We start from the raw sequence: 24,356 nt of genomic DNA, 5'->3' as shown, positions 1-24,356 counted from the left end.
TCTGCTTCAGCCAGCTTCCTTTTCTGGCAAAATCTGAATAAACCCAACAGCCCTGGGCAAGTGGCTTGTTTCTCCCCGTGGAGCTTCACAAAGCTGAGTTCTCTGAGAGATCCAAGAGATGGATAGCCTGTGATTTTCTGTGCTCGGCGTTACTCTGTTAACATCCTCAACTCTCGTTTCTGAAAACAATGTGGCTGAGATGTGCCCATGACAGAAAACTACAAATTAAACTGGGAAATGAAATCTCCATCTTTCTCAGCCTTTTGCAGCCCAGCCTCAGTGACCAAAGGACTCTTGTGTTTGAACAACATGGGGTTTCTGTTTAAGATATTAGTTAGAAAGAAAAGAAGACACTCACCCTGAAAACGTGTATTGTAAAAGGTCATAGACTTGACTTGGGACCAAATTCCCCTCACCAGCAACCTTTCTAGGTTCGTCAGCCCAGAAGTAGGCCCTACTTCTTCCCTTCCATGCCCTGACCTTTCATTTGCTTGTTCAGCTCTAATAAAGTAATAAAACTTGGTTGTGAATATTTCAAAAAAAAGAAAAGAGGGTCATGGATTTTGAGTCAGAAGACCGGGAATGGAATATGGCGACTCTCTAGAATTCATTTACCAGTTGTGAAAATGTAGACTGGTTAACGAATTTCTCTGATTCTGTGAACTCATCTGTAAGTGAGCATTATGTATGTGGGCATTATGTATTTGTAAAAATTAACTGAGAAACTAAGTAAAGCATCTAAGCCTGGCATCTGCCCAGTGAATATTACTTTCCTAAATATGTGTTGCTAAGTAGGTAAAGTAAGTGATCATCAAACTTTAATCCCTGAGAGGCAGGAGGGTTAAGAGGGGACAAGATGCAGAATTGCCTTCTCTCTTTACTATGAGAGTGTCCTGAAAGCCACAAGGTTGGGTACAATCATGGAAGCTTGCTTAGGGTTAAACCAGGTTATGATTTAGGTAAATCCTGATCAGTTGGGGATCCATAACTACTTGAAATAAAGGCATAAGTTAGGGATAAAGTTATGAGGCCAAGACATACTGCCTTTCAATTGTGTTTTATACCTCTTTTTTCCCTTTCAAATGTATTTTCCAGGTCATTAAATATTCTTGTATAATGTCACTTTTAATGATTACATATTAAGGATATGCCATAAGAGAAGGTATGGGCAACTCTATGGCAGCTAATTTGAAAATCTAATGAAAAGTAATTTCACCTGAGAAATGAAAAAGTTTTTTAAGATTTTTCTTTGGCCAAGTCCTTGATCAATGTTTGTAAAACAGTAATGTTTGTAAATATTTTGTTAAATTTGTTAAAATATATTCTTTGAGGGGCACCTGGATGGCTCAGTGGGTTAAGTGTCCGACTCTTGATTTCAGCTCAGATCATGATCTCATGGTCTGTGAGTTTGAGCCCCGCGTCGGACTGTACTGACAGCTCAGACCCTGGAGCCTGCTTTGGATTATGTGTCTTCCTTTCCCTCTGCCTCTCCCCTGCTCACACTCTGTCTCTTTCTCCCAAAAATAAATAAACATTAAAAAAATAAGTTAAAAATCATGCGTTAGATTTCCCTCTTTAAAAAAAATAAAAAGTAAACCTTGTCACACGGGAGAGATAGGGCTTCCATGAGACATGGAAGTAAAAAGCAAGGTGAATGAACTTGGCCGTCCCCCCACATAATAATACTTCACATCCAAAGTTGTGTAAGAACATCAAGTGCAGATAGAGAGGAAAACAAAACACAGAGGGCCCATAAAACAAAGTCACAGAACAATTGTGGGGAAGAATTGGAGGGGGCATAATCTCCAAATACACTTCTTGTGACCCTCAGTTTCTGAAAAATGTCCTCTGAAATATTCAGGTATGATTTCTTCTCCTGAAAAGGGAGAGATAAGGGTGGCTCGTTTTTATCTGCTGTCAGTCAGCCAGGCAGCCTTTGACTTTCCCCAAGGAAGTGTGCTCAGCCACGATCAAGCCCGACAGCTTAATTTAGCCCCTTGTGATTGGTGAGGCTGAGAAGTGACTTGTACGGACAAGGCCACAAGGTGCCCTTATTTTGCAGTGAATTCAGTGGCTGTGCAGTTGGCCGCCCCCACCGTCAACCAGGACTAGGGGAAGCATGGCAATCAGCACCCCACTCCCAGAATATGAATGTAATCACTGTGGCTCTTGTCATAGCGACAGGTTCTATAAAATATTTCTGTGCAGACAGCTAGAAATCTAAATTTAAATTTCCGCTTGGTTTTTTATTCCACAGGAGTAATCCGTATTTTGTAGATGCTCAGCAACTTTAAGATACCATTTCCTGTTGCATGTCTGCCTCACCAAGGGTTGTTTAGTCTTACACCAAAAAAAATTTAAATGGCAGGTGTAACTGTCAGTTTCCTGGTTTTAGTTTTATGCTGAAGTTCAGCAAAATGCTACCTTTGGAAGAAGTAGGGTAAAGAGTACATAGCACCTCTCTGTGCTACTTTTTTTTTTTTTAATGTTTATTTATTTATTTTGAGGGAAGGCAAGGCAGAGAGAGAGAGACAATCCCAGGCAGGCTCTTTGCTGTCAGACATGGGGCCCCATCTCACAAACTGTGAGATCATAAGCTGAGCCGATATTAAGAGTCCGACATTTAACTGAGTCACCCAGGCACCCCCCTTTTTGCAACTTCCTATGAATATTTATTTCAAAATAAAAAGGGTTTGGGGCGCCTGGGCGTCTCAGTCAGTTAAGTGTCTGACTTTAGTTCAGGTCATGATCTTACGGTCTGTGGGTTCGAACCCCATGTTGGGCTCTGTGCTGACAGCTCAGAGCCTGGATCCTGCTTTGAATTCTGTGTGTGTCTCTCTTTCTGCCTCTCCCCAGCTTGTGTTTTCTCTCTCTCTCAATAATGAATAAATAAACTTAAAAAATTATTTTAAAAATTCAAAATAAAAAGCAAAATATATACTTTACCATGATTTTTAAGCCCACTAGAAACAAATAAATAAAAAAATTTTTAAGGATAATATAGACCATCACTATTCTATAGAAATAGCCATAAATTCAAGCCACATGTGTAATTTTAAATTTTCTAGTAGCCACATTAACAAAACTAAAAAAAACTAGCAAAATTAATTCTAGTAATATATTTTTCTTTAACTTGGTGTGTCTAGAATATTGTCCTTTCAACATGTAATACAAAAAATATTAAGAAGATATTTTGCATTCTTTTTTCCTTATTAAGTCTTTGAAACCCAGTATGTATTTTATACGTACAGAATGTCTCACTTTGGACATTAACCATATTTCAAGTGTTAAACGGCCACACGGCCAATTGGACAGCACAAGTATAGACAGTATTGGGGCTATAAACAAAATCTTTAATGTCTTTTTCAACATCTCTTAACATATTTATTGAGATGCATATACCATGCATTTCACCTATTTGAAGTATATAATTCAGTGGGCTTTAGTATATCAAGAGATACATAAACACCCATCATCATGATCCCTTTTAGAACATGTCAGCACCGCAGAAAGGAACCCCATTACCCATAGGGAGTCACTCCACATTCTCTCCTATTCACCCACTCACCCCCAGCCTTCAACAACCACTAACCTATGGATTTCCCTCTTCTGGACATTTCATATATATGGACTCATAAAATAGGTGGGTTTATGTGTCTGACTTCTTTCATTTAGCATAATCTTTTCACAAGTCATCCGTGTTGCAGCTCGTATTAATGCTTCAGTCCTTTTTATGGCTAGATAATATTCCGTTACACAGATCCGTTGTTTGGATATACATTTTGTTTATCTGTCCATCAGTTGATAGGTTGTCTCCATCTTTCTACAATTGTGAATACTGCACATTCTTGTACACCTTTTCATGTACACATATGTTCTTCTTTTTCTTTTTTCTTTTTTTTTTTTAATTTTTTTTGAGAGAGAGAGACCGAGCACGAGCAGGGGAGGGGCAGAGAGAGAGGGAGACAGAATCTGAGGCAGGCTTCAGGTCCTGAGCTGTCAGCACAGAGCCCAACGTGGGGCCTGAACCCACAGACGGAGATCATGACCTGAGCCGAAGTTGGACACTTAACCGACTGAGCCACCCAGGTGTCCCTGTTCTCATTTTTCTTATACATACACCCAGAAGTAGAATTGCTGCACAAAATCATTTTGTACTGTGCTTTAATTTTTTATACATTTCCCTTAGCTGTATCTGCCTGTTTACATTCTTCAAATAGCTGGGCATTTATAGCAGCTACACTGCTAATCTCCCTGTGGTCTCAAAGGATTTGTCTCCATTCCCCCCAAACATTATAATGAGTTAGTGCAAGTGGCCAGGCCATGTCAAGGTCACTACCAAATGGCTAAGGATTTAGCTTTTATCATTTTCTTCCTGTGTTCTCACAGACCTGAGTTTTCTTTCATTGTGTGTTATAGGAGTATGGGATATTTCTATCAAAATAATAAAGGAAATCTGAAAAGGTCAAATTTGTGGTTTTTTATAATAGATTCCTGAAGCTAAATGACAGGGACATGTCACTCTAAGATACTGAGTGGAAAGGAAAGGAGAAAGGTGAGTTGTCAGGGTCCGTTCATCTATTTTTTTTTAACTTTAGCTCTTTAATTTTTTTCATGTTTATTTATTTATTTTGAAAGAGAACAAGCACGCAGGCAAGGAAGAGGCAGAGAGAGAGAGAGGATCCCAAGCAGGCTCTGCCCTGTCAGCACAGAGACTGATGTGGGGCACCATCTCATGAACTGTGAGACCACAATCCGAGCCAAAGTCAAGAGTCGGACATTTAACCAACTGAGCCATCCAGGCGCCCCAGGACCCCTTTTATCTTAAAAAAAAGAAATGCATCATCCACCTAACTTGAATCAAAATGCAAATCAGAAGCCAGTCCAAAGGAAAAGATACTTCTAGCAGGTCACATTTGGGACTCAGGGGTCAAAATGAAAATCCAGAGTACAACTTTTATTACAGGACTATCATCAAAGCCTTCAAGTTAACACTCTTTCTAAAATAACAGCTGACTGCCTCAGATGATGAAGTTTCTCTAGTCGAGATGAATATAGCTAAAATATTTTATTCCTAAACAATATGCTCCTAAGAGGGGCTGCCTCAGGAAGAAGCCATCCTGTGCCAGCCTTTGCTTTTGCTGGTGACCACACTTGGTGCTAGTTTCTTTTCCACTTCTGCAGGGCTTGCCTGAGACCTTGGGCAAGCGCCTTCTTCTCCTGGGATTCATTCATTCAGCAGACATTGCTAAGCACTGGAGATGGCTAATGGGGATGCCGGCACCCAGACTGGTCTGTGGGCTCAAACCCCACCTGCATGGACCCCAGGTTCCATATTCAGGCAACAAAAGCAAGTGACTGGCTACTCCCAGTTGCTCTGAAGGGAGAGGAGTTGGTGGAGGCTGTAGAGCTGAGCCAGGGGCTGAGGATCCAACAGGAGTGAGTAAAGAAACCACAGAGGTTTCTATGCCAAGGCTTTATATCAGAGAGATGACTAGCAGCTGTATGCAGTGGACTGAGGTGGGACAAGGGTCCCATCCTCTCTTCTCCCGTGTCTCTGCCAACCATATCAGCAGGGACACAGAAGGTATCCCACAGGCCCCATGTGATGAGGACTAGCTTCCAGACTCTTACGGTAATGTAGCTTCCTTAGGGGGATGGGAAGGAAGATAACAGCAATGCCAGGTTCAAGGGACATGAAACAGACACAGCCCCTGACTTCAAGTAGCTCACACCCCTGCGTAAGAGACAAACAACACATAAACTACATAAAATATAAAAGCAGTGCAGCGTGACTGGTGCTATGACAGAACAGAAGGCCCTGAGTCCACAGAGCACTTTTCCAAACATGGTCTGAGCCTCATCCCAGATCTGCTAACTCATAATCTCTGAGGGTTGGCAAAGAGCCCTCTGGTGAACTCACTCACACTGAACTTTGAGAAGCATTGCCAGCACAGGAGGCAGTGTCCTGCTGTGGGGGAGCTGGGCTGGGGCGGGGGCGGGGGAGGCAGGCAGGGAGGACCCCCTAGGCACAGGGATCCCAACCTTCCTGCAAAGTGTATTCTTCACTAAATAACTGCCTTCAGGCAGTCGTGGTAGTGATTTAAAGTGCATCCCATTTCCCTGAACTAAGAATTCTCTCAGGGATCCCATCCATGAGGGACACACGTTTCTGAGTATTTCTGAAATCCTGTTTTCAGCCCAATCAGATGAAGGTGGGGGAAGGAAAGCGTACGGGGAGAAAAAAAGAGGCAAAAGACCCATGACTCATCAAAGTAATAATACGTTTTCTAGGGGGGAAAAAGTCTTTTCTCCAAATTTTTTAAAAAGGAAGTAGGGGGAAGTTAAAGGCCTTTATCCTAGAATCTATCGTGTTCTCGGCTGAGCTGCTGAAAGGGAGGCTGACACAAGATGTGCTGAAATGCACTGTTTACAAAGCACAATTGTGAAGACAGTGTAGAAACGGGGCATGTGTGTGCTGTCAGGATTCTGGGTTAGTAACTCCAAAGAGTATATGCCTGTAACAGTGTGGAAACAGTGACTTTTAGTTTTTCACATATAAACATGAGAAAAGGGGTGTGCAGAAATAAAAATAAAGGTGATTTAGGGTGGTGGGATTATGGTTGATTTTTTTTTAATTTAATACTATTAAAAAACACACTGTATTCACAGAATACACTGAGATTTAAAGATTAGAATTTAGAGCTTTGGTAAAACTCAGAGTCATATGTATTAACCCTGTGATATGGGATAAATTAAGTTTGCCCCTTCAACTCTTGGTCTCCTTAACACAGAACGATGACATCTGCTCTACATATGAGGATCAGACAAGCCAGTGATGTGTACAGATACATTGCAAACTGTAAAGTATTAGATGCTAGACAGATATTAGCTGTCACCATAATTATTACATGCAGCGTTTCAGGCTATCTCAGTCTTTCTTTAATAAAGTTTTTTTTTTTTTTAACTTTATTTGTTATGGGAGGGACAGAGAGAGAGTGAGACAGAGAATCCCAAGCCAGCTCTGTACCATCAGCACAGAGTCCAATGTGGATCTCGAACTCATGAAACCATGAGGTCATGACCTGAGCCAAAATCAAGAGTTGGACATTCAACCGAGTAAGCCACCCAGGCACCCCTGAAGCTGTCCCAGTCTTCATGAAATGGTTGTAGTACGATTTCACTGAAGCAAAGTGCAAGAGAAGAAATGGCTGGGTCGCAGTTGCCCTAACAGAAGAGAATGGTCAGGGGCCCTTTTTCAAATCCGCCGTGGCAGAAAATTGGGGCAGGAAGGTCAGTTTCCCTGCACTTTCCCCTCGAAGTTGACGATGACCACATTGAGGGAAGTCTGTATCGTGAAAAGGAAAAACCACTATTTGCACGCAGGACCTCCCACTGCGGCCGTTTGCTCAGGGCAGGTGGAAGGAAGCTGCAGGGAGCTCCTCTGGGTTGTTGCCTTCCCGGGGAAGCCAGGAGGGCACAGAGAGGGGGAGACAGACGGTGGTCTTGTTACAGCTCCCCGAAACCCAGGAAATCGGCTGCTGCAGCCCACCCTGCTCTGGGGCAGGAGAGCCACGTGTCGTGGCCACCGCTGAATGCTGGCAGGGTGAATGCAGCTTGTGATTCAGTGGCCTGGCTCTTTCCCCCTGTCGGGGAGACAAACTAGTGGACTCCTTGACTGCTGATTCCCTCGGCAGGTTATCTAGGGACTAGTTGTTTCCTCCACCAGGGCACATCCATCTGCGGCAAGCCTCAGAAATCTGGACTGTTGGCCACATAGTGGCGAGCAATAGTGGGCACAGCTGCGGGCTCAAAGAAAAGATGCACTGATGTTGGCATTGGTGCTTCTGTTTAAGGCTCTGTAGAGCCCTTCTAGTGTCAATTCTTGACTTCCTGTGTTTGTCATTGGAAGGTATGACCAGTAACTGGGCTTCAGGGACAGCACGGAGGCTGTATTAGCTGAGGACAAGTTCCCCATGTTCTGCTAAAGCCCCAAGGATCAGGGAGGTGGGCTTGGTAAGGCACACAGCCCCCTGCCCTCTCCTTGACCCTGGAAGTGCTGAGGAATACCAAGTCCACCACCCTGGACTGGCACCAAAAGAGAAGCTTCAGCCTCCTGTCTCATGTTATCATTTCAGGCTCTAGCTTCTGGCCTTCCCTTTCTCCCTCACCCAGAATAACTTCCTGGAGGAACATACACTCCTCTTTGCAGAATGCTAAGAAGAAACAAGAAAATGTGATCCTTATGATCAAGAGTGGCCTAATCATACCTTTTCAGTAACGGCCCAAACTTCTTCTCCAGATTCCCTACCCTATAGGTGATATTCGGTGTTTAACCACCAGTATGCATAGGCCTTGACCGTCGGACTGAAAGCTGACCAAACCAGAGCAGGGTAACAACCCACCAAGCCAGACAAGGACCCTGAGTGTGAGGTCCATCCTGGAGGTGGGAGGAGAGGGGGAGGACTCTTAAGTGTGAGATCCAGACATCATGGAGGAGGGAGGGACCCTGAGCAGTAGTCATTTACCAACAGTGCAGAAGTCATTCAACATTTTTTCTTTTTTTACAAATAGTTTATTGTCAAGTTGGTTTCCATATAACACCCAGTGCTCATCCCCACACGTGCCCTCCTCCATGCAGTCATTCAACATTTTAACCAGTCTGGTATATACTGGCTGACTGTCAGCTTTGCCAGCAGAGACTTTGTGTTTCCTAGCTGTGCCCCTCTCTGGACACTTCTAAGAATACCCCAAGAATCCCAACATGTATACATGTCTGATGAACCCTACCAATTTGGGGATCCTGTGGAAGCTGGTGACTGTGGATTCAGGATTAGGATCTGTAGACGTGAGCCACATCCGCTGACTACCCATTCCTTACTGCCCATCACTGCTGTTGTTCCTTGTCCCAATGCCTCCCACCCCCAGCTTTCCTCAACCAGCTTTCAGGGGTCTTGACAGAGCACAGCTATTGGGCTTCAGGAGAAGCTGGTGTGGATGGAGAAGCAAGTGTGTGCTTGGTTTGGAAGCCTGGCAAGCATAGCTTCTTAGTGTATCTGGACCCCATGCTACCTCTTAGGTGTTTAGTTCACACTGGTGTTTTTGTCTCATGTCCATTATGGTGCACCTTTCAACCTGACTTCTGGATGGGAAGAGACAGAAGAGAGCCAGCCAAGCAAATGTATCAATATATGTCTGACCCCAGTGTTGCCTAAGTTTTAATATCATTCCCAGAAGGTCCCCCAAGCCCTGGGAAAATAAGATGCTGCTGACCATTTGTTCTAATGTCCCTGGATCTGACGTGGCAGGTCCCCACAGGGATGGGCGCAAAGGAATGCAAAACAACTGTTTGAGAGAAATAAGTAGATCTGTGTCCTGACATGGAAAGATGCTGAGCTTTATTTAAAAAAGGCAAGTTGTAGGGGCGCCTAGGTGGCTTAGTCGGTTAAGCGTCCGACTTTCGCTTAGGTCATGATCTCGCGGTTCGTGGGTTCAAGCCCCGCGTCGGGCTCTGTGCTGACTGCCAGCTCAAGGCCTGGAGCCTGTTTCAGTCTGTGACTCCCTCTCTCTCTGACCCTCCCCTGCTCACGCTGTCTCTCTCTCCCTCTCAGAAATAAATAAAACATTAAAAAAAAAAAAAAGGCAAGTTGTAGAAAAAAGTGTGGACTTTGACTTCATGTCTGTATCTATTATCTCCCACCATTTCTTGCATTAGCCGGGCTTCAGCTGATGAGGTGGAGGCAGGGCAACTGCCATGGTGTTCCATCAGAAGCTGCTGGGCATGACGTTGAATTGTTGCAGAGAAACTGTTCTGGCAAACCTGGGTCTGTAAGAGATGTGAGCACCGCAGGGGAGGGAATGCACATTGTCTCAGTGGGGACTCTTGGTCATTCCTGACTTCTTAACACCAAAAGGAGTCAGATTTATCCTGTTTTGGTTTCTTTTAAGGTTTATTTATTTTTGAGTGAGTGAGAGAGAGCACACACGCATAAGTCTGGGAGGGGCAGAGAGAGAGGGACAGAAAACCTGAAGCAGGCTCTGCACTGATAGCACCAAGTCCAATGTGGGGCTCGAATTCATGAACCATGAGATCATGACCTGAGCTGAAGTCAAACGCTCAACCACCCAGATGCCCCAGGCTTACCCTGTTTTTTTAAAAAGCCAGTAAATCAACACATTTCACAAGCCTCAATTTTATAAAAGAATAAGTGCACCTTCTGGTTCATACTCTGGAAACTTCAGTGTTGAGTGCCTCTCCTTGGGCGTTATAATCTTGACTTTGGATCTGCTGTGTTCATTGCCCTGGAAATGGAGAATCTGTTACAGTGAAAGGTGCCTCAAATAATGCTGTCCCCCAAACCTGAAAGCCCACAAAGTAAAGAACTTGTAAAATCAAACCAAGTCATGTGAGTGACTATGCTCTGTACCGCTGACCAAGTATGGTGCAATCAGCCTTCTAAAAAGCGAGACAAAGCCAAACCAAGTGAAATACAGTCAATCTGCAAATCTCTAGAAACAGTTGTCCAAAGTGGTGGGTAATCATCTGACTCCGTACTTGTCTTTTTCCTCTCATTTTTTTTTTGGCCACTCTTACCTCTTCAGTTATATTTGCTTAAAGAAAACGTAAGATCAGAATTAAATCAGGCTAACCCTGCAGAAGGGTGTCCCTGAAAGGATAAACTGGCACCTGCTCACCCCACAAAGTGTGTCAAGGATATTCCTCAAACAAGTGATAAACACACAGTCGAGAACTTGCTGGTCCCAGCATCATCCCAGAGATTGCCAGCCTAGCCGCTTGCATCACCTTGTCACTAATTATAGTGGTGCCAGGATCCTGGCTGTGTTTTTAGTGACCTGAAGCCCTGGGTTCAGGGGCTGAGGTGCAGCTGAGCTCCACGCAAGAAGACCAGCACCTCTGGCTATTTGCCTGGGCTCTGTCACCATCCCAGGGAAGTGCCAGGTTTCACTCTGACGTGTTGTTTGGGTTCCAAGAAGGGCCTGGTGACTGAGCTGCCAGGGTGCTGACGTGCAACAGGGTGTACTTGCCATGTGGATGCTTTCATCTTGCAGATGTGCAGTGCCTCACCGCTGCCTCCGGGACACTCCTCAGCGGCCAGCAGAGGCTTTGTATCCAGTGTCCCCACGTGGTCAGCTCTGCTGCGGGGACAGGCGCAGGAGAATATCTGCATACAGTAGGCCTGTCTCCCGTTTTACAGTCGTCTGCTCACCCCGAGCAGTGGTCCAGACTAGCAGGTAGGAATCGTCCTTGAACGCCCAGTACCTCTAAAGAACAGATGTAGGAGGATTCCCTGGCCTTCATTAACAGTGTGGTATCCTAGGGACGCCTGCCTGGCTCAGTTGGTTAAACATCCAACTTCAGCTCAGAGCCTGGACCCTGCTTCCAATTCTGTGTCTCCCTCTCTCTCCCTGCCCCTCCCCCACTCGTGCACTCACTCGCGCGCGCTCTCTCTCTCTCTCAAAAATAAATAAACTTTTTTTTTTAATAAAAAAAAAAAAAAACAGGAGCCTAGATGGCTCAGTAGGTTAAGCGTCCCACTTCAGTTCAGGTCACCATCTCACAGTTAGTGGGTTCGAGTCTCTCGTTGGGCTCTGTGCTGACGGCTCAGAGCCTGGAGCCTGTTTCAGATTCTGTATCTCCCTCGCTCTTTCTGCCCTTCCCCTTCTTGCACTCTGTCTCTCTCTCTCTCTCTGAAAAATAAACAAACATTTAAAAAATTATGTAAACAAAGACAGTGTGGTACCCTAGAATGGTACTGAGGTACAAAGACCCCTCCTTGCCCCAGTCTGGTCTGTAGTCCATGGCCGTACCTTCTGGAAGGTCTTTGCCTAAAGAGCCCCTGGTGGGTAAATATCAACCCGCGTTTTTTGTTTGTTTTTTGGAAAAGTATTCACCCACTAGAAAAAAAACTGATAATTTTTAAATATTAATAATATATGCTGAGCTCAAATCCTCTTATATGTGTGCTGCTGCCTCACTCAGGGGTGCCAATCAGAAGCAAGAGAACAGTGCCATACAGGGACACCCCCACACACACCTCTCTAATGAGAAGCTCCGTGAGTGGGGCCCGGCCATGTGTATCCTTGAAAGCTAGCCCTGTGGATCTGAGGCCCAGTCTTGTTAGCAACCACTGCCTTACATGTATATTTGTTCAATAAAGGACTCACTCCTGCAGAGGGGACAGCATGCTTGTTGGGATGGGAACCCCTGCTGGCTGCCCATGACTTCAGGCTCTTTGAGACCATAGTTTTATGAGCCCCATTACAATGGTTTGGTTTCCTTTATTCTGATGGCCTGGGATACAAAAGAAAGAGGCTGTCCCTTGGTGGGCTTTTTAAAAAATTTTAACTGAACATCATACATGCAGAGAAACAATGAGATGGCCTAGAAATCTGACAATAGATTTAAGACATAGGGCAACCATATAATTCATTATCACAAATGGAAACCCTTGAGGGTGAAAGAAGGCTCTATTAATAACCATGCTGGAACAATCACATAAGCCGGGCATCTGGTCATGTTGATGAGCGGACACACTCTTGCATCTAGGGTGTCTCTTGTCCCCACCGGGGAGGATGAAACGCATTAACTGTGACATGGAATTTAGAGAAGAGATATGAATTTGTTCACCACTCTGCCGGGAATATTACAGAAAAGATAAAAGGTCAGCTCCTTACCACCACCCTCCACATTAGGAATAACCAGTATCTAAAATCCAAGGCTCACAGAGTTGAATGGAGATGGAGCATGTGTGGAGAGAGAGGGAACACAAGATCCATCTCTAGATTCTTTGGCTTGACCTTCTTTCTCTTCTATACATTCAGTTGTGGACTGAATTTCCAGAGATCTAGTTTGAATACTTCAGGTATTCTTCCATTTCATAAAAATGATGGCGAATCCAAAAGCTATAATAATTAGGTTACTACATGTAACCATTTGGAAAACATCTTAGGCTACTGAATTCTAGAAAGAAAAAGAGCATATACATCAAGAGGTGTTTTTAGAGGAAGACCGTGTGACCTATATTCATAAGTTTGGAGTTCATAATACCTCTTACTGCTAAACAGAAAATACTGAAAAAATTATATATAATTTCATGTATCCCTATTTCACTTTGCTTCTTTAAGAAGTTATTAGGAAACAAGTATGATAAAAATGGTCTATTTGAAAAATGGTTGTTACAACAGTTGCCTTGACTGTGGCAAAGCTGTGGCAGTGACCCTCCATGCTCACCAGAGAGAATTGCTGAGCAAGTTGCAGGCAGCATGGAAAGCCGTCTGACATCATCATAGGTCAGAGGAGGGGCACAAATGTCCAGTCTACCTTCCACAAGACAAGAAGGCAACAGGAAAACATGTGGTCTGACAGAAGGCCAAAAGCTGAAATTCTCCTACCAAAGATTCATTTATATTGGTGGCTCAGAGGCTTTGGGGGGGACCTTCCAATTATCTTAGAAAACTGCAGTACCTTAAAAACATGCCTCTCAACTCGGTATGTCAGGAGGCACTCAAAAGCACAAGGTTAATTAAGTGCATCTTCTCAAAGGGCCAGCATTACTTGACAACTTGGGAAAACATTTTTATAAAATGAGCATTAAATACATTATAGAGGAGAACACCCCATTTACATGAAGATCAGTAGGGGACTTCAGGGAAATATTCTAGTTACCACATCCTCTTCAAGCTAAGCCCCAAAACCCCCTGAGTATGATTTTATGTAGTAACTACCTCCAGTTGATAGGACCTGGTTCTAACTCTTACTCTGCTCCTATCTGTCTCCTTGGGCCAGTAACAACTGTTTTCAATTATGTCTCAGAAATGCTTTAATATCTTCCTCATCAAAATGTTCTTTCTTATTCTTGACTTTGTATTCATTCAAATAAACACTAAAGTCATTTCCTCAGATATCTCAAAAAAAATCCATTAAGATTCTCATTATCATGTTACCCATCAACTAATTTGCCAAAAGACTGACATTTTTATGATTCAGCCTTTCCATGAACATGGTATATCTTATTTTATTCAAACTCATTTTCTATTTTTAAGTTTATAGTTTTCTTTCTTAAAGCCTTACACATTTATTTTTAGAGTTATGTCTTATGTGTTATTTTTGTTGTTGTTGTGACTGTTGTTACTGTCTTTTCTCATTGTATTTTCAGTGTGATCCAGTGAGATGCTAGCTTTTTATATGTGAAATGGAAGGGCACACCCATCTAAGTAATTACACTCCTTCCAAATGTGGAAATTAAATACCAAAGATAGGGTTTGCCTATAAAAAGCCTGTAAATTGATGATAATAATGGCATCTTGCTCATAAAGTTGTTGTGAGATAGGAAGAATTCCCAATTGATTTAATTAATTGAGTGCTTAGGAACAGTGCCTGGCAAACAGTAAATGCTCATTAAATATGACTGTTACCTTTCATCATCATCATCATCTTTATTTGTTAGTAGTAGTAGCATTATCATCATTAATAGTAAAAGCGTAGTAGGGGCACCTGGGTGGCTCAGTCGGTTGGAGTGTCCCACTTCGGTTCACGTCATGATCTCATGGTTCATGAATTCAAGCCCAGTGTTGGTCTCTGTGCTGACAGTTCAGAGCCTAGAGCCTGCTTCGGATTTTGTGTCTCCCTCTCTCTCTGCCCCTTCCCCACTCATACTCTGTCTCTCTCAGTCTCAAAAATAAATTAACATTAAAAATAATAATAGTAATAGTCTAATCACTACAATGCCAGAGGCAAGATTTGTCACTGTTTCCCTGCTGCCCCACCCCTACCCCCCACATTGTACAGGGAACCACCCTGGTGGTTTTACCATCCCCAGAGAGAGAAGAGAGCAAGGACAGCCTATCCCTTGGCTTCTCTAGCAGAGCCAGGTGTCAGCATCTCTCCCAAAACTTTTCAGTGGAGCTCCTTCTCACACCAGACTGCCCTGACCAGCTGGAAGCATTATGGTCCTACTGGTCAGGAAGCTGTGCCCCAGAGCAGAGATGAGGAAAGCTAGTCAGTCCTCAAGTCCAGCCCAGGAAGCTCAAGTTCAAAACAAGGAGGTGGTGTCAGACATCACTGACATCCTCTCCAGTGTGAGTGGGTTTAACAACTACAGGGTCATATTGAGGAGGCTTTGAGAAAACATCTTTGAGGTCAAGATCTGACACCCTGTGGTAATCCTCTCAACAGCAGACAGGCCATGCACATAAGTAACATTAAACAAGCCCTTACTATATGCCTAGTACTGTTCTTATTTAATCCTCTCAACAATGTGAAGACAGTTAATGTAATTGAGCCCTAGGAAGTATCTGGGGCAACTGGTACCTTTTCTTCAAGTCTTGTATCCCATTTGATTCTCATAACAACTGTGAAACAGGCAGGAAGTAGCAGTCCCCATTTCAGTCTCCCCGCCGCCCCCACCCCTGGCAATTGAGCCCAGCTCCTCTGAGTCTAAATCAGATTGAAATGTTTTGCACAGGAGACAGTGCATTGCCGCAGATGAGTAAGCAATGAAGACCTGAAATGTTGTACTCAGTTTCCTTTTCTTGGATCCTCCTTCTTCCTCCCCAGCAGGTTATTTGCCTAATGAGTTTCAGAGCTCATAAGTGTTTCTAGGCCATCCAACCATCCCATCTACTTGCAGTTGAGTAATCTGTGTATTTTTCTAATGGACTCTAATGCCAACTCCTGAAGTTTATGGAATAGAAGTGCGATCAGCTTTAATGACCAATTTATGCATGGTAATAGTCAGATGTGGCTGGCTGAGCCCATGTGGGGGCTTCTGGAAGGGCTATAAATTGAAGCTGGTAACTGTACTTCCTCACTTCATTGACCGGTTCCTCTCACATGCAGCTCAGAAGCAACATGCTCCGTCATTAGCACCACAGCATCCATCCCCGGCTGGCCCCCCGTGCGTGCTGACACATTTTATAGCCCAAATAAATGCAACAGAACTGTTACACAAACATTTATTGCCTCGCCTCTATAGCTCTCATTGAGATAACTTTTTAATATTTCCTCCCTGTGTGAACTGAATATTTCTCTTACATCTTCTGTAATTGCTCTGGGTTAATCCCTTATAGCCCTGGATTATAGCTTTAAAGTTTCTACTGGGCCAAATTTAAATCATTTGATTTTGCTTAACAGTGAGTGAGCATTCTTGTTGCAATAAAATGGTCCTACTGCTGTTTTTATTGACTTGCCTTTATCAGTTCCATAATCCCACTTAGTAGCTCCTCACCAAAGCACTGCAATAATTACTTGCAGATTTGGGTTTCAGAAATGGTGGACACAGAGCTTTGGTTACGACCAGGGACACTAGACACTGGCATTTTTAGTTGTCAAGTACTTACCGAACACCTCCTACGTGCCTTGTACTGTCCTAAACTGTGCTGTGAAGTCAGCTAAGTCAGAACAAGTAGAAGGTGAGCCCCTCCTTTCTCCCAATCAGTAACTGATATTCATGAAAAGGAACTGATACAGACACACAGATACATGCAGTGAATGTTCCCAGGAGAGAGAGAGAGAGAACGAGCCCCTTCTGCAGAGGAGACCCAGGAAAGTTTCAACCATTTGCCAGAAGTGGGGGGTAGGCTTTTGCCTGGTGGACATGGAATGAACCTTTGTTGGTGGAGGACCCTGAGCAAAGACAGAAGTTGGAAAACCCAGAGTGTCATGGCAGTCTGTGAGAGGCTCAGTGGTACGTAGGAAGGTGGGCAGACACCATGACAGTGGCTCTCAGCCCAAGGGCGCCTGGACAGATGAAAAGATATTGTTATGCTCTCTTAATATCATTAACAATAAGGTCTGATTTCATTCTTTTTTTCTCCCTCAAAAGCCATGAAAGTGTTGTATCTTGATGGAATTTTAAAAACCTAATTCATACTTCTTTCAAAGTGGGCTTCAAAATGGGCTGCAAATTTGAAGGTTTACTTTGATTCAAGTTCCCTAAAACCTGAGCTCTTTGGATCGCCCCTCACTCTTCATTCTGCAGTTTTCTTTGGAGCCTTTTATATGGAGCTGCACAACTAGGTCACCCCATACCACAACTGCATCTCTTTCAAGAGAGCACCTGTCCCCCAAGGTGCCATCCTTTAGACTGGGGGACAAAGAGAGCCAATACTATGTTAACTGTGTCCCTGGAGGCTTAGTTAGGAACACAGGAGAAAGGCCACACAACAGGGTTCTAACCCATCCATCAGGAAGGTGGCTGTTAGCACAGTGTCCACAAAGTGAGTTGTGTGGGAGAAGATGTGTTTATTCTGTGGCATGATAAGTGTGCTGCTGGATCATTAAACAGTCTCCACGAACCAAGGAGTCCACCTTTTCTTCCAGGGTTTCAGAACACACGGCTCGACACTGGGCCCCTCGGGCCACCCAGCTGCTCTGGGATGGGCCCTGGGGACCCAGACAAGCATTATAGTCACAGAGGCTGAGAGGTGGAAGAAACCCATCTGGTTCCACCTCTGTCCAGCATATAAATCCTTCTCCATCGTCACCTCCTCCTTATACGGAATTGCCTGCTTCCCAAGGTAGCCTGTTCTATTTTCTGACAGCTGTGTAAACGAGTTCTTCCTTATACCATATCATAACTTCTGCCTGCCACTAGAACCCTGAAAAAAACACTGACAAACTCAGCCAAGCACTCATGGAACATGGGTGTAGACACTTCTAAGAGGGGTTCCTGGTAAATCCTCCCAAGACCAATTAAATATGAAACAAGTTCCCAGGTAACTGAATCATTTGAGCTGTTATATAAAATTATTTTTATTAACCTAGACATCCCCCCAAAAAATAACTATTCTTTTTTTTTTCCTTTTTGAATAATTGGTATTTTAGCCTTTCTTCTAAAAAGCACTGAGAGCCACCTGGGTGGCTCATTCAGTTAAGGGTCTTACTCTTGACTTCAGCTCAGGTCATGATCTCACAGTTTGTGAGTTCAAGCCCCTCATTGAGCTCTGTGCTGAGAGCATGGAGCCTGCTTAGGACTGTCTCCCTCTCTCTCTGCCCCTCCCCTGCTTGCTGGCTCTCTCTCTCTCAAAATAAATAAAAATAACCTTTTAAAAATGAAATAAAAAGCATTGATAGTGGGCCCATTTGTCTGTTAAGGTTAGCAAATGAAATAGCAGCCAGCCTGGAGAATGCTGTTCTACCTTGTGTCTGAAGTCGAGTAAATACAGCTTCCATTCACCCCGCAGCTATCTCAAGTCATCAAGAAGGGAGCCAGGACCAGCCTCTGCTCCATTCATCATGAAACCCCATCCAGCTAATCTCACCCCTTAAGGTGGTTTATTGTCATGTCATTCAGAGTGTGGTCCACAGAATCCCAGGCCCACCCTTTCCTCTTGCATCAGAAGCCATATGTGTTCTTTATATGGACAAGAAGGGAGACTGAAAACACAGGAGCAAAGCTCAGACTTTTGTTAAGAACTGTGCAGAGCACTCATTCACCACCACCACCCCTTTCCCTTTTTCAGATGAAGGAATTCACTTGCAGTTAAAATATCTACACAATCATCTCATCCCCCAAAATCTCCACTGTTATACTTTGTCTTTCTCTGTAAATAATTTGGCTGCTCTGACGTCTTCCTTCCCCTTCCTCTAGCAGCACAATGCTTGTGAGTTACTAGTGCTCCCAGGCCATTGGGATATCTCTCCGCAAGTGTACGATGCAAGACATACCCAGTGGCATGGGAAAATGAGAAAATTCGGATGGTCTGTGGGAGTGTCATTGGCGAGAGAGCACCACTGTACCTTAGTAATGACAATAGAGTATAAAAGGAGGACATCTTGCCATTTGCAACAATATGGGTGGACCTAGAGGGTATAATGCTGAGTGAGATAAGTCAGACTGAGGACAAATACCAAATAATGTCACTGCTATGTAGAGCCTTAACAAAACAAATGAATAAACTAACAAAAAGCATAATCAGACCTAAAAATACAGAGAACAAACAGATGGTTGCTGGTCAGGGAGGGGATCTGCAGAATGGGTGAAGGAGAGTGGGAGATACAGGCTTCCCATTATGAGGTGGGAATAAGTCATGGGGATAAGAGGCAGAGTGGAGAGAATAGAATCAATTATTGTTGTAATAGCGTTGGATGGTGACAGATGGTAGCTACACTTGTGGTGAGCACAGCATAAGATATAGAGAAGTTGAATCACTATGTTGCACACTTGAAACAGTGCAAGACTGTGTGTCAACTGCACTCAAAATAATAAAATGGAATGTTAAAGCAAGATGGAAAAGCCACATGAGGGTCTTGCTTCTGACCCCTGGCCTGCTCTGGGTGTCTGCTATAGCCATTGAGAGTTTCTGTCACTTTCTGCAAGAGCAAAGACCCCGAATTACTCATAGATAGTGGTCAATTGCTCTAAAATCCCTTCTGCACCAATTCTCCATTTTCTAAGCAAGTATCACTTAGGAAATGCTTTTGGAGAAATTGCGTAAAGACCCTTTGTTCCAAAGGAAGGACCAGTCATCGCTGTGGCCCCCGGTTATGGCTGCAGCATCTACCTGGGACAGAGGGAATAGCTGGGGACTAACAGAAACACTCACTTTAAGAGTGAGCTGGCTCAGGACAGCTTGAGAAATTGAGGCCACAGCTGCTGGTGCCATTTCTAAGGCAAAAATGAACGACTGGATCTCTAACTTGTTCTCACAGTGAGGGACCTGGGAGTTGGGGGCTCAGGGAATTAGCAATGGCCAACCTAGTGACTACACTTTGCCGCACAATACAGTTTCCCACAAGAAACAGTCCTGTGGTGGTAGACGTTGGCATTTAAAAGGTTAGAAATGCTCTTTCTGACTTTTCACAGCTAACGGAGCCTGTCTTTCTTTCCCATCAGGTCCACATTGGCCAACTATATTCAACCGACAAGCTTATTATTGAGAATCAAGAGAAGCCCAGGACCTAGAGAGCGGGGTCCAGCCATCCCCGGCAGCTGTGGACCCCACCTTCAGCATCCATTCTGTGCTTGGGATTCAGGCTCCCAACAGAACACGAGTGGCCTCTTTCTTACATCAGCTTAAAATAGCCTCTTGCTCCACCCACCCTGTAAGGAGCTGATAAACTGAGTCCGGTTTCCATTCTTCTTCAGCCTTAGTGAAAAAGGATGGCTGTCTCCTTGGTTCAAGTGTTCGAATGAAGAGCTGGCGCTCACTCCCAATACCGCTGTGTATTATTGTGTCTCCTCTGCACCCACCCCTCTTGTAACTCATCCTTGCTTGTATAGAGCACCTCCACACTTTGTTTCTTGGTTGACAATAAACAGAATTGTCTGCCTAAGTCACCTGACACCAGATATACTCCTCACAGTGAGTGTGCTTCTTCCTGCCGAGGGAGGTCCTGCAGAGGGCAGTGGGGACCCAGAGGGAGGGTCCCAACCTGAGCTAAGCTCTCCCTTAGTGAAGGTAAGTCTCAGCAGCCAAGATTTGAGGGGCAGCAGGAAGTAGGGCAGGGACAAAGGGGTAGAGGGTGCATCCTGCAGCTTATACCTGGGCCTGATACAACAAAGGTGTCCCCGCACACATGGAGACAAGGCACCATCAGGACACCTGCAAGCTTGTTGCAAATGCAGAATCTCCAGCCCCATCCCAAATCTTCCAAATAAGAATCTTCAGTCTAACACATCTGGGTTCCTCCAACACACAGGATGGTTGGGGAAAGGCCGCTCACAGCACTGCTCCCCAAAGCTGGCTTCCAGAAACGTCCAGAAAATCTCTCGGCACTTTCTTCCCCTCAGATTCTGACTTATTCTGACAAAGGAAACTCTGCTTTTTGAGTATGTTGCAGATAATAGAGATGTGCGTTTGCATTTATCACTGGAAACACATCAGTTCAAAACATAAAAAGAAAGTATTAAGTAACTTTCTTGATTTTTGGGGATTTTAGGGGGGACCCAGATACTATCCAAGTGACTTGTTTACTTTTATAAACAGCATGAAGTGAATTCATTACTTAGCTGTTTCGGTTTGGAACAGGCTCATATAAATATTTACAGATCACAGAATCGCTGTGACGTTGTGACTTTAATTCTTACAGTCATGTGAATCAAGCTGGAATAGTCTAGATCTACATTCTCTTCCATGTGAAAAGATCATGTCTGCCCTTGTCACCCAGGGATTGCACACTTTGCAATAACAGTGCATTCAAAATAGATTAAAAGTGTGCTTGTTCCATTTGACAGTACCTCTTGTGACTTCAGAAAGCTTTCGCCCATGGTCTTGTACACCTGCACCTTGGTAGGTCTGAGATCTGTCACCTGCCCAGCCATATTAGGGCTGCAATGTGGAGCAGAGAGTGAATGTAAGTGATGTGAGGAATTTTCTTTCGCCCTTCAGCTGACTGTCCTGAGACAGAGTCCCGCAGCCCTGGCATGGCTCTAGGTCACTGTTTCCGCTCTGCATCAGTAGGCTATATAGTCATTCAGCAACAACTGCACCCAACAATGGGGCTAGCTAATGGATGTCACCTCTGATATATACTTAAGTCATTAAAGCAGCTGCTACTTGGAAACCCAAGTCCAGAGTTGAACCTCTTCCCTAGAAGTGTCGAATTACCAGTAGGGTATCAGCACCTTAGGAGATGTTCCCCCAGATTTTAATCACAGACACAGTGGACCAAGCAAACTTAACCTTGTTCTATAGGCCTTAACAGCAGGTCCCTTTTGTGTTAGTTAAAGCTCATGAATGGCTTTGAACATGCCCAAAGCCTTAAAAACAGGGCTAATTTTTGTAACTCAGATAATACTAACTATCCATTAGTAATATATGGAAAGACATGAAAGAATTCTGTCACATACAACCCACAGACGGGTTCAGGGTCTTGAACCTGTACTTCAGGTACAGGTAAGGTAGGCAGGAACTTACGCTAGTCAGTCCTCAACTCAGAGGATCCAGGGTTGACTCTAGAGCCTTGACTGAAAGGACATGCCCATGGTTGTGATCCCTTTCTATAGTTCAGCGTTCCACATGCTTGACTGGCCCCCACATCACACTCAGCCTCACAGACCTCTAGTGTGCTCAGCAGTTCTGAAGGAAGGATTCAGACTGGGGTCCGGAGGTCACTTTCCAGTGTCCACATTTAGCAATGAGAAATGCCACTATGAGTTAACTTCTCCTGAGGAAACCATTGGCCAAGCAAGGCTATTCTCTAGACCTTCAATGGAGACACTTGGTTGGTCTGGCTATCATGCTTTAATACCCAGGAAAGTTCGTATGACCAAGTGCATGGCTGTGTTGTTCTGATGGCTATTATTCTCTGGTTTGTGAAACTGGAAGATCATGGAGTTGACATAGCTGGCTTCACCTCTACTCTGCCCTGCCACCAACAGCAGTTACCTTTTTAACTCCCTTCATCCATAGCCTCACCCAACGTCTCCAGCCCCTGAATACAACCAGTAGTGCAATCCGGCATTCAGGAGCAAAGACTCACAGGCTGGGGTGTGTCTTCAGAGAAGATAAAATGTCAGGGTTGGCTGGCAGTAGACTCCACCTGGTCTGACCCCCAAATCTGCAGGTGTGAAAAACAAGATCTTGAGCATCCCTGGCTCATTGGCAGACCTTTCCCTCCCACCCCTTTTCCTGGTCTTTTCATTCATTCAGCACTGACTGGGAGCTGGTGGTCCAGGTGCCCAGGGGGAGACCAGTGAACAAGACATTGCCCCTGCCCTCACAGAGCTTGTGGTCCAGTGCGGAGAATTGAATGAGAAAGGACCAGTCTGAGGAGTATTACAAAGGGTGACATAGAGGTACTCTAGGAACTGATGGGGAGTATCTAGTAAGCCCTCTCTGAGGTCAAGGAGATTTAAATTTAAGATTAAATGAGGAGCTGGCTGGACAAAGGATATGGAGATGGGGGGCGGGGGGGGGGGGGGTAAGGAACAGCATATGCAAAGCCCTGAATCAAGGCAGGAAAGTGCTATGCAAGGAAGGAAAGGAACCCCAGGATGGCTGACAGGCAAGGATGAGTCAAAAGGCAGGAATCTCTCAGCGGAAGTCCCTGGGAGCCTTGGCCTGAGGCTCTAAGAAGCTACTGAAGTTTTTCAGCAGTATGATGTTTGTATTTTTATTTTTATTTTTTGACAGGATGTAGGATTTATTGGTGGGCATGAAAGGAGATGGGTGGTGCTAAGGTTCTCATGAGTGCACAGCCCGCCATTTGTCCAAGCGGCTATGATTAGGGATGTATTTGATGTTACCTATTTGGGATGAGCACCATTTCTTCAAATTCATCCACATTAAACTTAGTAAAGCCCCACTTCTTGAAATTGTGGATCTTCTGGCAGCCAGGAAACTTGAACTTGGCCTTACTTAGGGCCTCAATCACATGCTCCTTGTTCTGCAACTTGTTATGGATGGACATGATGACTCGGCCAACGTGGACCCCCACCTCTGTGCTCTGGGCCTTTCCAAAGACACCCCCGCATGCCTGTTTAGAACTAGTTTGGAGATAGCATGAGTTCAGATATCAATGGCCACTGGAAAGCGATGTCCCCTAGGGCAACCCATACAATCAACAGGCCGCATACACTACCAAAGAGGCTACTGTATGCAGCCAATGCACACTGGGGCCCTGTGGGGGAAAAGCACAGTCAGCTTAATTCACTGTAGATGATGTTTGTATTTCTAAAAGGTAACATTGTTATAAGGGGAACAGATTGGGAGAGATGCAGGGAGACCAACTTTTTGGGGATGTGGGGGAAGGGTTAGACTGACTACTTATCCAGGCAAGAGACAGTAGTGACTTCACCTAGGATGGTGACAGTTGCAAGGTGGAGTCAACATCACCCTGAGAAGATCTTGCTTTGGCTCAGCTGCTCCCCCAAGGAGGTAAGAGACACATGGAGCAGAGGCACCCAACTGAGCCTTCCAGCCAAGTCTAGCTTAGATCAGTCAGCTGTAGCCACCCCTTAGGCATATGATACATAACTTATTGTTTAAGGCACTGAGTCTGTGGGAGTTATGGAGCAAACTACTATAGAGAGCTGACTAGTATAATCATTTATCATTTTAACAGGACCACATAGCAAATCAAAAAGTAGGTAGACAAACGTAAAAACTGAGTTTCTCATGTAGAGTACCTACAAGTACTTACAGAGTAGGTATCTAGTACCTAGTACCTACATGTAGAGTTTCCACAAGAACCTACAGAATATAGGTGTCACATCTCCCAACTACTGGACCCCATTAGCGTGTACATTAAGAAGAGAACAGGACCAAAAAAAGAAAATAGAGTCAACAGGACTTGGTAACTGATTGAATATGAAGAGGAGATAGGGTATCAGGGATGTCCAGGAGGGGTCCCAGGTTTGGGGCCTGGATGACTGAGCAGATGTTGGGCCACC

The 24,356-nt window shown here is 44.5% G+C and overlaps 1 protein-coding gene and 1 non-coding gene across 3 annotated transcripts in view; one reads left to right on the top strand and one right to left on the bottom strand.

The window, feature by feature from the left end:
- LYRM4 (LYR motif containing 4) overlaps positions 1-20,314 on the top strand; it is a 168,744-nt gene extending 148,430 nt beyond the window's left edge. For both annotated transcript variants that reach the window (XM_039256856.1, XM_039256858.1), the window contains one exon: positions 19,857-20,314. In XM_039256856.1, the coding sequence (XP_039112787.1) occupies positions 19,857-19,900 (44 nt within the window). In that variant the 3' untranslated portion in view covers positions 19,901-20,314. The remainder of the gene's footprint in view (positions 1-19,856) is intronic.
- A 3,174-nt stretch (positions 20,315-23,488) lies between these two features.
- Positions 23,489-23,622, bottom strand: LOC120248495. The gene has a single exon (XR_005532587.1). It is a non-coding gene; the product is annotated as a small nucleolar RNA SNORA70 (small nucleolar RNA).
- Between the last annotated feature and the right edge of the window lie 734 nt (positions 23,623-24,356).

The sequence above is a fragment of the Hyaena hyaena genome, unplaced genomic scaffold, assembly GCF_003009895.1.
Source record: "Hyaena hyaena isolate Hyena2069 unplaced genomic scaffold, ASM300989v1 scaffold_588, whole genome shotgun sequence".
NCBI classification, from domain to species: domain Eukaryota; kingdom Metazoa; phylum Chordata; class Mammalia; order Carnivora; family Hyaenidae; genus Hyaena; species Hyaena hyaena.
Note: the sequence above shows the minus strand (reverse complement) of the source record. Positions and strands in the feature narration are given on the sequence as shown.